Source organism: Triticum dicoccoides, chromosome 1B, assembly GCF_002162155.2.
Source record: "Triticum dicoccoides isolate Atlit2015 ecotype Zavitan chromosome 1B, WEW_v2.0, whole genome shotgun sequence".
Taxonomy (NCBI): domain Eukaryota; kingdom Viridiplantae; phylum Streptophyta; class Magnoliopsida; order Poales; family Poaceae; genus Triticum; species Triticum dicoccoides.
Genome location: NC_041381.1, coordinates 264,011,311 through 264,027,570, shown reverse-complemented (window position 1 = coordinate 264,027,570; position 16,260 = coordinate 264,011,311). Strand labels below are relative to the sequence as shown.

Here is a 16,260-nt window from a genome sequence, read left to right as displayed (position 1 = left end):
AATCCATGTGTCACTTGGCTGTGGAGCCAAAGTCATGGCGATGACCCGGGTGCTCCGCAACATTATGTTTTTTTTGGGGGGCGGGGGGCAACACCATAATGCTTGTTGGAGATCTTCAGTTACCAATTTCCACACCCATTGCTTGTTTTGGCTCCATACCCAACAAGTTCACCTTCATCTCATTGTCTATTTTGCGAGAAAATCCAAATGTATTTTAACTTCAAACGCAGAGTTTGGGGTTCCTTAATCAATGATGCCTTGTTTTAAATAAAACTAAAACCAACAACAGTTTTGCTTATACCTTTGAGAAATTGGTCATTTCAGTACGAGCACCAAGAGAAAGAGGCTTGATCAAAATCGACATGTTCTCAGGACACACACGAAATCAATATGTAGGCCAGACTACCCTTTAAAAAAAATGTAAGCCAGACTAATTTGATTCCCGCTAATCTGCTTCCCATTTTTGGATTGTTATATCATCGTCTCACCTTCACCTTGGTTCAGGTTTGGTCTGATTCAAAAACTGTCTGAATCTGAGCAGAGATATCGGGAGCTTCCTCAACATAGGCAGATGACTTCAAACAGAATTATTTTGGTGAAGTGTAAGACTTTTTTCTTTTTTCTTTTTTTGATAACTTTACTTCCTCTTTATTAAGTATGCCCTCTGTCCCATAATGTAAGACGTACACTGATGTCAAGAAACGTCTTACATTATGGGACGGAGGGAGTAGTAACCAGGTTTACACCTTTGATCAATAGAGGAAGTAGCTCATTAGGAGCATCTTCAGTCCACTCCTCACAAAACGAGGATCCAGCTATTTTGGCTAATTCATGTGCAACAACATTAGCTTCTCTCGGACAACTAGTATTCCATGAGCCTAAAGAGTGATAATTTTGAACGTTGACCAAGTAAAATCGTGAGATGATGCTGCATCAATAGTAAAAAATTGCTGGACGGCATAACAAGTGACTACCAATGCGCCCAACATCAGTCTAGTTCTTGGTTGACGCAGCCTGGGCAATGTGAGATTGGATTCTATTTGTGAAGTAGGCCTCGAGCCTGCATGATCAAAATGAGCAAAAGCAATTAACACAAGAAGCTGGGTGCTGAGATCTAAAAACTGACGATGTTCTCAAACCCAGCTGGCTGAGGACATTACTGAGTATACTAACTTGAAAATGCACAGAAAACGAATAAAGCAGAAACAACTATGTAAACCACCATTAGTGTGTGGTTTCAAACTCCGCCAGAAGGAATATTCAGAGATAACATAAATACCCCTGACAGGCAGGGTGATCACTGGATATGCAGCGACAACTATATTAGTTACTCACCGTGTGGAGCATTTGAAATAGATCGTATCAGGAGAGTTGTAGGTTCTCGCATTAATGAACATTCTCTTTAAGTCGGCTACAAACATCTCTAAGGTCACATAATACTGCTCCGACTCGACTCTTCTGGACATTGTCTTCAAATCTGCAGGCAAGCTTGTGCTCAGCAGCTGATCAACTTAAACTAGCACGATACAGATCTTTCAGATGGTGGATGACACAAGAAAATAGAGCCAATAAATCATTTAAGCTCACCAATAGGGTCTTTGATAATATCATAATAATCTGGAACATCACGTGAATCCACCGGCTCTTTGAATGGCCAAGCATCGGCATGATCGACCAAACTCTGCAAGAGTAGCAATCCTTGTTAAAAATGACAGGCTATTTGATATATCTCTTTAACTTTACACCAGTATGCACTGGCTCTTTCCAGATCTGCCATCTCTTTGCTATTAAATGGGAGTTGGCGGTGGTTCATCCACACACACCTCCCTGTTTCCTTTTATCTAGCTAAAAAATCTCAAACGAAAATTAACAAGCTAACTTATCACTTCCTAAAAAATCACTCACGAAACCAAGCACAAACAAATGTCACATGCAGAACCCAGAAAAAAGAAAAGCAATGGCGAGCAAACCCAGAGTAGTTGAAAATGAGTATATCTCCCTCTGATCCTTGTGTCTACTTGGCACTGACCTTGACCATTCAATCCTTATGGTGAGCTCATGGAAACAGACTCACCCTAATCCCTTCATTAGGATGTCTGCGAGCTGGTCCTTGGTTCCAACAAAATCAGCAGAGATGCCCCCATTCTCCACGCAATCGCGGACAAAACGATACCGGACGTCGATATGCTTGCTCTGCTCATGGAAAACTGGGTTCTTGCTGAGTGCCAGTGCGCACATGTCCATCTTCAGCTTGAAGGTGTCCGCTTTCTCCCCCTTCAGATCACCGAGCAACCGTGCTAACCAAATGGCTTGGGTTGCCACCGTTGCTGCAGCGACAAACTCTGCTTCACAGCAAGATGCAGCCACAACTCGCTGCCTGCCTGATTGCCAGCTTATCAGCCTGTCGGCGCTCTTCCTCGTGTCGACGTCGCCGGTGTGGTCACTATCTGAATAGCCAACCAGTTTTGCCTCCTGTGAACCACGTGGGTAGGAGAGACCATAGTCGATTGTGTAGCGCAGCACCGCTTCACGGCGTCCATGTACTCCACTGTGTGGCGCTCAATGAATGTGCTCACATAACCTACCAAGAAGGCAAGATCAGGCCTCATGTGGACGAGGTACCACAGGCTTCCAATGATACGCCGGAATCAATCTCATGTGCTGTGCTCTCACGACTAAATTTGAGTCGCTCCTCCATGGGTGTGTGCGTGGGATTGCAGTTCCTCAGCCCAGCAATGTCGGAGATGTGTGCGGCGTAGTTTCCCTGATCAAGGTGATTCCATCTCTGCCTTGGTGTACCGCAATCCTAGGCAGAAGAGAGGAGCCCAAGATCACTCATGGGGAATTCCTTCTTCATTTTTCCTTGAATCGGGAAATCCCATCATGGTCTGATCCAGTGATCACCAGATCGTTGACGTAGATGTCAATGAGCAGGTGCGCCATGTCAAGCCCGCGTCCATAGACAGTGTGCTCATGGGTGCTCTGCTCAAAGCCAAAGCTCTTCAGCATGGCTTCAAGGCGCGAATTCCATGCGCACGGGGCTTGGCACAGTCCATATATAGCACCTTCTTCAGACAAAGCACCCTTGGTATCCTGCCCTGTGATGATGAGCCCAGGCAGCTGTGACACATAGACCTCCTCCTCCAGCACTCCATTCAGAAATGCAGATTTTACGTCCATGTGGTGGATGGGCCACCCCTCATGGGTAGCGAGTGTGAGGAGAAGGCGAACGGACTCAAGGCGTGCGACGGGGGCGAAGACTTCATCGAAGTCGACCCCAAGCTGCCGCACCTAACGCGACGAGCCGTGCCTTGCGTTTGATGACGGCGCCGGCCTAGTTCTTCTTCAACTTGAAGACCCAACGCAGGCCAATTGGGTGATGGCCGCGTGGTAGATCCAAAAGCTCCCAGGTGCCATTCCGCTGCACGGCGTTCATTTCTTCCTTCATGGCTGCACGCCATGCTGCGTCGCGCTCAGCCTCGTCAAAGGAGCTCGGCTCTCCTTCACACACAAGCTAGAGTGTGTCCTCGACGAGCTCGCCTATACAACAAGGGTGCTGCCGATCACCTTGTCAATGCCCTGATAGCACAGCAGTGAGTCATCATGACTTGTGTCCAACCGCTCGTTGTCATCGCGTGGCGGTGACACGAACTCAAGCTGTGTTGCCTGTGGAGATTGGCTTGATGTTGTTGGCAGCGATGCTGGAGATGGCTGTGCAGCAGGAGATGGTGCAGGAACAGGGGAAGGTGCTCCCCCTGCAGCTGCACTTGGTGTGGAAGAAGCAGCTTGCTGGATCTTCATGATGATGAAGTCACTGCACGGCCGTCCAATAAAAGCTGGCCTCTTCATCGAAGATGACATCACAAGTGATATAGACACGCTTGTTCGTATGTGCAGCAGCCCTTGACGCGCTCGTCGTAGCCGATGAAGAGACCATGGCGGAGCAGCGATCAACGGGCTTGCGAAGCTGAGGGCGTACGTCCTTGACGTACACCACACACCCAAAGGTGTGCAGGTGCTGGACAGCAGGCTTCCTCCCGTGGCCGTCATGCCAGCCATACTTTTGGTCGGGGCTGATTCAGCAGGAAAACTGAAGTTGTGACCGCCTCCCCCCAAAATTTTGCTGGCAACTTTCTCTGTTTCAACACGGCATGAGCAGTGGCAACGACAGTCTGATTCCGCACTCCACATTCTGCTGTGGGGAAAAGGGCAACGTGAACTGACGTTGCACACTTTGCTCCTCACAATGGCGTGCAAACTCCAACGAGGTGAATTCGCCGCCACTGTTGGCGGAAGACATGGAATGGCCGTCCACACTCTGCTTCAGCCACCGCTTGGACTCGCTGAATTGAAGCAACGGTGCAGTCATCAACCAGCAGCAGGAAATAGCGAAAACCCCAACGGTCGCAGGGCTGATAGGTGCGGAAGACATGGAATGGCCGTCCACACTCTGCTTCAGCCACCGCTTGGACTCGCTGAATTGAAGCAACGGTGCAGTCATCAACCAGCAGCAGGAAATAGCGACGACCGCCATCGGTTGCAGGGCTGATAGGCCCGCACATGTTTCGATGGACGAGTACGAGGCCTCCTTCAGCCCTGAAGTTCGCCTTCTTGGGAAAGGGAGTGCGCCGAAGCTTCCTGGTTACCATGGCTTTGGCTCCATCGCCAAGGGACACGTGCATTCCATATACTAAGATGAAACTTATCCTTTTTGCGTGTTTACTTGTTCCCTTTGAGGATGGTATACTACTTGACCCTCCTTCGTGCATGTATAGGTTTGAGCAGAGCTTCACACATGACGAGGACGACTACAAGCACAAGAGTACACCTACACCATCTGCGAGGGAAGCTTGGAAGCGGAGACGAAAGAAAGTAGAGGAAGTAGTGTTGCCGATGCTACAGTAGACGTACGTCCGGACAGCGACTCAGACTGTTCGGACGTCCGGCTTGAGGAGAACGCAACATAAGTCGCGTTTTCGGTTATGCCAGGCCTCCACCTTGCTACCCGGAGGTCCAACCCCTGGAGCCTACGCCGAGGAAGTCGCCTAGACCCATTCGAGCATCAGCCTCCGAACGTCCGGCCAGCTACCCGAACGGTCCAGCCGAAGCCCGAACGTCTGACCATGAACCTCGACGTCCAGCCTGCCTACATGCAGAATTTGGGAAAAGCCCGTGTATCTTTCCCTCTTTGCCCCTCACTTACCCCTTCATGCCTTGGACCTATATATACCTCCTCCCCTCCTTCATTTTAGGGTTAGCAAAGCATATTAGAACTACTTGAGAGAGCTTTGTTCATCTACCCTTCTCCGCTGGAGACCAAGGCCTCCATTGGGAGAAGAATCCCAAGGGATTACCAAGACCTCCATCTCACCTAGAGATGTGGGGAAGATCTATCTCTCAAGACCTCACTTCTTAGAGATCTGTGAAGAACTACCTAGTTATCTTTACTTTCCTTTCTTGTTGTTGAATGCTTGAGATCCATCAGTTTGCCTTGTGATTTGAGTACTTTTGTGTGGATCTTCTTCAACAGTGTTTTTCTCTTGTACTTCTCAATTTCCCCTTGTGTTCTTCATGTTCTTCCTCAAATCCACCTCCAATTCGTGAAGATCAGGCAAACCTAGGACTTGGTCCTACATCAGTGGTGATGCAGGCATTGCAGAGCTGGCCCATATGCTCGAGCTCCGGCAGCCCACACACCATCTTGTTGCGAGACATGCGTCTCGGCGCGTGGAAGGAGATGTGGCCAAACCTATCGTGCCATCGCCAGGCCACGACGTCGTGACGTGCGGCAAGGCCTAGGGTGAGTGATGTTGAAGTGCACCACATATAGCCAGTTGCGTTCACGTGGCACCGAGGCAAGAAGACGCTCTTGCTTGTCCCAGATACGAAGGATTCCTCACGTGATGTGGATGGCAACGCCATTTTCATCTAGCTACCGCAGGCTCACGATGTTGCGGAGCCTGGGAATGTAGTAGACGCCCGTCAGGACCTTGCGCATGCCTAGCTCACTGGTTTTAAAGCATCGCTTAAGCGTCAGAGCGCTCCCAGCGCTCCCAGGAGACGAGGCGTCAACCTCACCATAGACAGAGGTCAGTAAAGCGTCCGATTTAGGTGTTTCGTCCAGATCATCCGTTTAGGCGTCCTTGCTCGCTTTAGGCTAGGACCGCAGGGTTCAAGCGGGAAAACCTGCCTCGCGCAAGAACACACAGGCAGGAAAGATCCCTTGCGCATGAATCTAAACAAACAGATCGAGAGGGCTCTTTCCTCTCTGGACTTTTCGCGGCGGTGGGCGAGAGCAGATCGCCATATCCCCCATCTCCAGAAGGCAGCAGCTCCTCTGGCAGCTCATCCCCCCATCTCCAGCAGGCAGCAGCTTGTTCCTCTCCAACAAACAGCAAGGTATCGATCCCCCCTCTTCCCCTCCTCCCCTTTCTCCTCTCATGCACTTCTAGTTGTGTTGACTGCTTTGTTATGCAACTTTGCTCAGTGCTCAGTGCTCAGTGCTCACTGCCTCTCTTGTATTAGATGAGTAGGATGCTTGTGACTTAGTGGATGGTTAGATTGATTAGAATAATGCATGATCAGCTCTCCGATTGATTAGAATAATGATGCATGGTGGGATGGGTATATATATGGTGGGATGGTGATTAGAATAATGATGCATGGTTAGTGATTAGTTTATTGGCTAATGATGTGCTGCTTTCATGGGACACCTATCAATGCATGCTGATTAGTGAGCAAACAATCATTGCTTGTTTGCTGATGCCGGCAGCAAACAATCATTGCTTGTTTGTTGATGCCATGTTGCCACGGCAGCCAAAAACCGCTGCCATGGCTGTAGGCTGTTTGATTGTTTTGGTTGGTTACTTAATATTCTTTTGTATTTGGTTGTTTGCTGCAGGCAGTAGAAGTGTAGCAACATGGCTGCAAATGGAGGGGCTGATGGGGATGAGCCCAGCTACGATTCAATGAAAGATCAAGCAAGGAAGCCACTACGGTCAAATGATCCGGGGTGGAAATATGGATATTGGCATGATCCTCCCCATCGGGAAAGTGTCGTGTGCAATCTTTGTGGCAAGATAACCACTGGAGGGATCAAGAGGCACAAGGAGCATCTTGCTGGCTTAAGTGGACATGTGATCGGTTGTCCTAAGGCTACCACACTAGATGGGAGAGAGATGGCAGAATATTTGGAGCAGAACAGGAGGATCAAGGGGGTAGATGTAGATGACAATAATAAGGAGGTTGTGGAGGTGAATGCAGATGGAACAATGTCCCCAATACCAGGCCAAGCTCAGGGACAGCAGCCAAGAACAAGAGAGCATTTGTTGCCAACATGCAAGGAAGAGGCAAGAAGTCCACCGCTGCTTCCACCAATAGTTCAAAACCAATTGTTGCCATGATTTGAAGAACACCTGAGGATCTTGTAGATGAAAGACGCTCAGGGTGTTCTCAAAGCACCATGGAGTCCTGCACAAAGACTAAAGAAGAGAGGCACTATGTGAATATGCAGTGGGCATTGTTCTTCTATGGGTGTGGCATTCCATTCAATGCTGCAAGCAGTAGACAGTTTGAGGTTGCAATTGAAGCCTCTTGTCAATACGGTTCAGGTTACAAACCTCCTAGTGGCTATGAGCTGAGAGAGCCATTGTTTAATGATTGTGTCAAGGAAAAGAGTACTACTTTAAGGAAGCAGCACGAGGCAGCATGGAAACAATATGGATGCGCACTCATGTCAGATGGCTGGTCAGATAGAAGGGGGCGCCCTTTGATTAACTTCCTTGTTAACAGTATGGAGGGCACTTTCTTCTTGGGAGTCGATTGATGCCTCAAGTGAATCACATGATGCTCAAATGATCGCTGATTTGCTAGACAAGAGAATTGAGGAAGTTGGGAAAGATAATGCCGTGCAAGTTGTCACCGACAATGGTGCTAACTACAAGGCAGCTGGCCACCTTTTAGAGTTGAGGATCTATGCACTATATTGGAGTCCTTGTGCATGCCATTGCTTGGATCTAATGCTTGAAGACATAGGGAAGTTGAAGACATTCAAGAAACCTATTGCACAGGCTAGAGGTGCCACAACTTCCATCTATAGTCATGGGAGAATTCTTAGTCCAATGGGGAAGGCGACGAATGGGATAGATCTTGTGAGACCAGCAGCCACTCATTTCGCCACAGCCTTCCTTACACAAGGCAGCTTTGACGAGTATGTTTTACATGTGCAGCATGGGTTGGAAGCAACATGGCAAAAACACAAGCTAGCTTGAATGTGCAAAACATTGTGCTTTCAGCTGAGCGACGGCATTCAATTGAGGGCTGCCTTAGAGCTTCAACACCACTTCTTCGAGCGTTTAGGGTAGTGGGTGGTGATGAGAAGCCTGCCATGCCGGAGATTACAGCACTTATGATTTATGCAAAGGAGAGGATCAATCAAAGTTTCCCCGAACAAAACAAGCAACCTTTGCTCAAGAAGATCTTGTGCATTGTTGAGAAGCGTTGGGAGACTCAAATGGCCCGACCATTGTATAGGGCTGCTCTTTTTTTGAACCAGGAAAGTTTTTCCCTATTGTAAAGAGGAATGACGATGCCTTAGTTGGAGAGCTAAGGAGCTGCTTTAATGATGTGCTTGCAGAAACAGTACTTGATGCCAATATTCGAAGCAATCTTATCAAAAAAAATACTTGAAGCAATATTGATCAACAAGCTGTGCTCTACGAGGCCCATCGTAGAGTCTTTTCTAATGCGTTGGCAATTGAAAATATTGAGGAAAAGGGCCCTCGTAAGTATTGTTAATTGCAACATGTTAATTTCAGCATGTTTACTCTTCATAAGTTCATATGTTTTTTACTGTCCCCTTTTATCACTTTAGTTGATTGGTGGTGTGCATATGGTGGTCGGGCCACTGACATACAAAGATTTGCAAAGCGCATTGTCAGCCTTTGTGCATCATCATCCGGGTGTGAGAGAAATTGGAGTGAATTTGAATTTGTGAGTAAAGTAAACTCTTAGTTCTTTTCAATGGTACTTCCAGCAAGCCATTTACTCATTTTCTTTTGCTGTTCATAGATCCATATGAAGAGAAGGAACAAGCTGCAGTGGAAAAGGTTGAATGCTTGTGTTCAAGGAGGCCACAACTACGGCATCTGTCACGGTCATCATCCTTGGCTCCTTCCTTGGCCAGGGGTGTGCTGCTCATCTTCTTTCGGGCACCACAAGGGCATCGCCGCCTGTTGTTCGGCTTGGGAGGCCTAGAGCTAACCTCCGACCCGCCTTTGCATCATCCGGGAGAGCCACTACTCCTCGAAGAATTAGAGCTTGCAGCCAGACAAGAGAGGTTGCTCCAACTCGGGCGGCTCGTAGCGATCATCAACGGCTTTGAGCCAGCTCGTCACCGCTTCAATTGAGAGATCCATTATATCGAGCAGAGTCTAGATCGAGAGTGCAATCTGCCAATACTTCCGAGGAACAACGCGAAGCATCTTCTCACGGCTCTCATGGTCCAAAAAGGCGGAGCACAAAGTCGTCAAGAGAAAGTGAGCAGCTCCTATTCCCGGTGCAGCTTCTGCACCGTGGACTTGCGGACACAATCAGTGCCGACGCGAATCGCATGGATCGCCTCCCAAGCTTCCTTGGTGCGGATCATCTCCGACAGCATGGGATCTTCCTAGTGATTTGTGTTGCCAAATTCGACAATATCTCATAAATTACGGGCCTCCATCTTCACCCTCATGAGGAGGCTCCAATCCTCATGAGGTTGCTCCATAGTTGCTCCGAGTCAGCTGCGTGAATGGCACATCACCGACTTCCTTCACCATGCGTTGGACGATCACCTCTGGACCGTCATGGCGCCGCCCGTGCCTTGCTTGCGTGGAAGAAAGCGAAAGACGGCGACAGACGCTCCGCTGTGGGCTGCGACCGGTGCCTCCATCCACCGAAGCTGACATGGTCTTGGCTCAAAACTTCACTCTGATGTCAAATGTTAGAAATAGACTTAAAAGTAGAGGAGCAAAGGGGAGCTGGAGCTGAACACAGGATAGTTTTGATTTCTTGAAGCTGTTTCTTGTATTGCTGCCCTCAGCTCTATATATAGTACATGGGGAAGTCGATTTCCATGCTAAACCGACCATGCAGCTCTAGCAGCTGCTGGTGCATGCAAAACAAAATTGACTACTGCTGTCTAGATGCATACACTACCTCTTCTTACTAAGGAGCTCCAGCCGACCTACTACTACTCCCTAGCTAAGTAAATATAACACAAGGATTACTGCTAACAAGGTAGTCTTTGGAATAGAAGGACGCATATCTTATGGTTGGCAATAGAAAGTGCAAGTTATCCAATGCAATCAACTAACCTAGCAAATGCAACACACGTCATATAAACAGATTAATGATAGAAGACTTGCCTTCAACAACATCCGCATAAGGCTAGTAAGCTGCTGTCTGTAAGTGTTGTAATCCGAGGAAAATGTTGAACGTGATTTGGAATGCCCCCACTGGTCAGGAGTCCACCCAGCTTCCCCTGCATAACATTAACAGTTCTGTCAGATTTGCATCAATACTAGAACTACAAGAAAGAAAGCAAAGCAGACAGCCAAAGTTAGAACAACAAGAAAGAAAAAACCAAATATATTCTAGTCTCCTCTTAGCTCTTTACTACGAGTTCTGTTTACATAAACCTGCTAATAGTTTGTAATCCAAACCAAACCCAGTCCAACTCATACATGTACAAGTACACCAACCAGACCAACCCAAACAATAAGTTGCTACAATCCAAATGAAACCGAACTGTTTGGGTTTTCAAGCCAAACCCATCCAGTACATTCTCCCAATACGGTCGGAGTCCAAAGTTATAAACTATGGACATGTGCACGTGGATAGTTGTTGGTGCATGCATACGCATTTCCATCCCTGAACTTTGCTGCCCTGCTGGCACTATAGGAGTGAAGCCAAACCCATCTCGTGCGCCACGCCCGCTGGCCATGGCACGCACAATGCACACTAACACGGGCTGTGGTGGCAGCTCCCCTGACTGCCATACCCATAGGGCGGCTGCCAAAACCTTCGACTCGGCTGCCTCACATCCAGACTTCTGGTCATACGAGCTCGGCGGCTCGTACCATATCTCATCAAGCTTCTGGAGGAGCTCGGTCAGGCCCTGCTTCTTCAGCTGGGCCTAGTCCACCGCTAGTCCACCACACCGCCCCCGTTGCCATTGCATCCAGCTCCGATGCCCTGGCCAAAGCACGAGAGGTGGATCGCCTACGTGACCAAGCACCACACCGAGCCTTGCATGGAGGTTGTTTGGCAACTCCTTCGCCCTCACCAATGAGTCACACAACCCTAGAGCCCAAAACCAAGACGCAGCATGCACGGACCACGGGGGGCTCCATTGCGTTGCTCCTCCTCTTGTCCCATCCTCGGCCTATGAGCAAGAGACCACAGTGCACGAGCAAGAGACCACGGCGGGGGTGGGTCAGGCGGCGCGGCACATGCGGATGAGGATGAAGGCGGAAAGAGGGGAAGGCGACGGCATAAGCTCCAGCAAGCAACCCCTAATGCAAGCCGTGGTTGTCGCCTGTCTTCAGTCGCTCGATTAGGTTTCCATCTATGGGTCAAAACCGTTTGAGGCCAGTCGGTCTCTACCTAGACCAATCCAAACCACCCCAATAAAATATAAAGTTCGGACCAAACCAAATTAATTTAGGGGCTATGCCCATTTCATCCAATCCAAAAGCAGTCCGTTAGAAAAACGGTTCTAACGGACAGAAACTGTAGTTTCAGTTATGACCCATAGATGGAAACCAAATCGAGCGACAGAAGACGGGTGACGACCACCGCTAGCGTTAGGGGTCGTCGAGCTGCCGCTGCCGCGGGCTGGAGCTTAGGCCATCGCCTTCCCCTCCCTCCACCTCCATAACGTCTTCGTGTGTTGTGCCGCCTGACCCGCCCCGTGGTGGTCTCTTGCTCGTGCACTGTGGTCCCGTGGCCTAGGGTTGAGGACAGAGAAGGAGCACCGCAATGGAAGCCCCACCATCTGCGCACGCTACGTCATGTTTTCTAGCATTTTGGATGCATGTCTCATTGGCAAGGGCGGAGGAGCCACCAAGGAACCTCCATGCCAGGCTCGGCGTGGCAGTTGGTCACGTTGGCAAGGGACGCCGACCGCTCATGCACTGGTCGGGGCATTGGAGCCGGAGGAATGCATACAATGCAGTGGCGATTGGGGCAGTGCAGTGGACTGGGCCGAGTTGAAGCAGTAGAGACCCGACCAAGATGCTCCAGAAGCTCGATGAGATATGGTATGAGCCACCGAGCTTGTATGACCAGCAATCTGTATGCGATGATAGGTATGCGAGAGCGCGGAGTGGGAAGTTTCGGTAGCAGCCCTATGGTTACGGCAGTCAGGGGAGCTTCCATAGCTTGTGTCATTGTGTGTGGTGCCTGCGACCAGCGGGCCGTGGCGCACAAGGAGAACATTCCATGGCTTCGCTCCTTCAGTGCCAACGGGGCAGCAAAGTTCTGTGGTGAAACTGCACATGCATGCATCAACAGCTATCCACGTGCGCATGTGCACATGTCCATAGTTTGCAACTTTGGACTCAAACGGTATTGGGGGAATGGACTGGATGGGTTTGGCTTGAAAATCCAAGCAGTTTGGTTTGATCTGGATTCTAGCACTTATTGTTTGGGTTGGTTTCGTTTGGTTGGTGTACTTGACTGGGCTTGGTTTGGACTACAAACTATTCCCAGGTTACTTGTACCCAAGTTTGTTTGGTCAGTATTGGGTGGTAGTGCACTATTACTAATGTACTAATGGGATTTCAAAACTAGTTGCCAGTCTGCCAGAAGTACCATTGGAACACCTAGACATCTCCGGGTAACACCAAATTGAGGGGTTCACAGATTTGGAGTGAAAACTGAAAAGAAAGTATGTGCGACCCTACACAATTTTGGAGATTAATGTTAAGAAAGCAACTTATCTCTATTGAAGGGTCCAAGGGGCATATATATATTACACAAGACTTGAGGTGCAAGGTAAGGAAACATAGTCCAATAAGGATTCCTAAAACAATACTAATACTTAAGAGTGTTGTCGTAGCATGAAGAGTCTTCAAAACCTGTTGAGTCAAGCCAAAGGGGATAAAGAAGAGATGGCACATCAGAGGAAGACATTGCATCAATAGAAGATACAAGAGAAGCATCAAGAGAATATGGGTTGTCATAAGAAGATGGAACATTAAGAGAATAAAGCATTGCGCGAAAGATCATAGCCCACGACAAACGACGGCGAAAGAAGCTAGGCGGCTAAGACAATGGGCATAGATCGACAATGCAGAAAGAGTCCACGAAAACAACAAGGACAAGTAGGCCACAAAAGTTGTATAGAAAGGACCAGGACGAGAGAAAGGCTGACGGACAAAGTCACAAAGGTATTGTGGACTCGCATGGCATGAGAAACACAAAATATCAATCAACGGATTTGGTGGACGCAGCGGAAAACAAAGAAAACTAGAAAGCACATACTAGACTAGATGCAATGATAGCGGAAGAGCACACAACACTGAAAGACGACGCATGTGCAAGATGGGACCAATATAGGAAACACCGTCAAGAGTTAGCGAGCAGTGAGGAAGATGCATACCTGACGAGAACATTGTATCTGTTTTATTTAGATGACATAAGACTGCAGCCAGACGCTATAGTAGACCATGGAACGGTAGGTGACAGGAGCACCACGTAGCAGCAGGAAGCAACTGGTATGTGAGGACAACAGCACATGTGCAAGAAGCAGCAGCGGACAAGCATGCAGGAAAAAGGCAGCCGTTGTCCACGAGCGTGGCGGAAGGCATGCATGGGCATTGGCGTAAAGCAGCAGCTCTTGGGTGGAAGGACAAAATGCAGCCACGGACGTCGCCCACATATCAATCTTCGTCGGCTGGAGCAGCAACCTTCATATGCAGCCGAGCACTGGCCCGAGCAAAGAGCAGGGAGGCTGACAAGACGGCCGGGTGTCTCTCGATCTGGATGAGGAAACATCGATGGAGAGCAGGCTGGCGGAAGCGGCGATGTGGAACAGCGCCGCCATGCGGGCTTCGATCTTGAGAATTGAGTCAATGCTCACTGCCGGGTCTGGTGGACGAATCAGACAGGCGGCGGCCGGCAACGAATCGGGCAGGCGGCGGCGGAGCTGCGTGTCCAGGAGCAGCGGCCGACAGAGGTCAACCAGTCAATGCATGACGCGGACCTGCACGTCCAAGAGCAGCCGGATTAAGGCAGCGCGTTAAGGAGCAGCAGCCGATCTGACGCATGTGAGCAGGCAGTGAGAGCCGAACGAGGCAGACGAAGAGGCAGTCGCGTGGCCCGTTCTAGAGACGTGGAGGCGTTGACCATCGGCGGAGATGATTGAAAGAAGAAGACCGGAAAAAAAACGATCGATCTGGAACAAAGCCGCCATGCGGACTTCAATCTTGAGAGCTGAGTCAATGCTCGTTGTCGGGTCTGGCAGACGAATCCGGCCGGCGGCGAATCGGGCAGGCGGAGGCGGAGTTGCGCGTCCAAGAGCAGCGGCCGACGGAGGTCAACCGAGTCAATGCAGGACGAGGACCTATGCGTCCAAGAGCAGCCGGATTGAGGCAGCACGTTGAGGAGCAGCAGCCGATCTGACGCACGTGAGCAAGCGGTGAGAGCCGAACGAGCCGGACAAAGAGGCAGCCGCGCGGCCCGTTCGAGATGATCGAAAGAAGAAGACCGAAAAAATCGATCGTGAGGCGAGTTGCAGTGCCGGAGGGGACCTAAACCTAGGCTCTAATACCATGTTATGAAAGCAACTTATATATATGTATAATATACATACATACATACATATATATACTCTTAGACCAATACTAATACTTCCTAACAATTAACACCAAGTTAAGTTTTGAGTTGGTTTAAGACGTCCAGCTGTAGCAGGCTAAGAAAAGCGTGAATACAGATGGTGTTCAGGATAGACAGGACTATCAGAACACATAGGTATAGGGCGCGGACAAGGAGAAATGATCTGGACAGAATATTACTTACTCAACCCAGGGATATCTTCTGGTTTCATCAGTCTTCTTGGAATACCAGCTTCTTTCTGAAAGAAAGAAAGAAATGGACTCGATGAACACCATGTTGAACAACCTGATACAGAAGTGTGCAAGGACATCCGAATATGTAACTTATTTATCTTTTCTTCGTTTTTGCATGTCTAGTACAGAACCCAAAAGGACAAACGTAATGAGACAAATAACACAAAGTAAACAAAAAATCCCATATTTACCACAAAAGATGTCATTGATTAATACTCAAGCTTTACTCACTACAAAAGTAGTTATTCCAAAATGAAAACAACATGCCCAGTATAAGACAGAATCATCTATGCAACAGACCAAATTATATGCATTCCTGGGCGTAGGACAGAACTACCACTATCAGCAGTGAAAAATAGAGATAAGAAATATTTTTCAAGGAAATCTAAGCTGAATAGTCCCTTTTTACCTAGCACCCTAGTAGTTTTCCATACCAACAATTTTGTATACAGCACAATTTCCACCGGAAACATTGCCTTAGGAAAAGCTAACCTTTTGAAAATCAATTCCTGAATAAACAATATGGCAGTTAGAGAGCTCTCTGATCTTCTCATCAATTGCCTGCAGAGTTGACAGTCATTCGTCATATTGGATGCTAGAAGGATGAAACCAGAAGTCATAACATGACAAAATGGCAATATTCATCATGAAACTGGAAGTTGGAAGATGGAAGCAGGACGAACTAAAACTTGAAATTGATGTAAACAAGTGAGAACTGAGAAGTAAAAATTAACATTTGTGTTTTGCCAATTTCTAGATCAGTTGGACTGGCAATTAAGTAATGTGTATATATAAGCTAACAAAAAATCTACATGCCTACTGGAATATCACTCAGATGTAAATCTGTAATATTAGTAGTACAATTGATTCCCTGTGTCCAAAACAAAAAGAGAAGCATTAACATATATCAGTAATATAACTATGCCATGTCACTTGTTATGGGCCTTATGGGTTATGGCCATGGGTTCCATTTCCTGATGCTTTGTGTGGAATTCCATCCTTACGGTACAGGGATAGGAAATTTTGAGTGCATTATGGGAACCCGAACAACAGCAATGGTGGGGAAGAGAAGGGCGGCCTCCCTAAGCTAGTTATGGGGTGTGGCGAGTAGGGAGAAATATACCGATAGCAGTGTATCAAGGACTTT

At 48.3% G+C, this 16,260-nt stretch overlaps 1 protein-coding gene across 1 annotated transcript in view; it reads right to left on the bottom strand.

The window, feature by feature from the left end:
- Positions 1–756: 756 nt before the first annotated feature.
- Positions 757–16,260, bottom strand: part of LOC119330860 (histone acetyltransferase GCN5-like) — a 23,918-nt gene continuing 8,414 nt past the window's right edge. Inside the window, exons 8-13 of the mRNA XM_037603994.1 lie at positions 15,606–15,674; positions 15,064–15,118; positions 10,407–10,522; positions 1,588–1,681; positions 1,336–1,477; positions 757–1,060 (exon numbers count right to left, since the gene is read on the bottom strand). Of these exons, the coding sequence (XP_037459891.1) occupies positions 994–1,060; positions 1,336–1,477; positions 1,588–1,681; positions 10,407–10,522; positions 15,064–15,118; positions 15,606–15,674 (543 nt within the window). The 3' untranslated portion in view covers positions 757–993. The remainder of the gene's footprint in view (positions 1,061–1,335; positions 1,478–1,587; positions 1,682–10,406; positions 10,523–15,063; positions 15,119–15,605; positions 15,675–16,260) is intronic.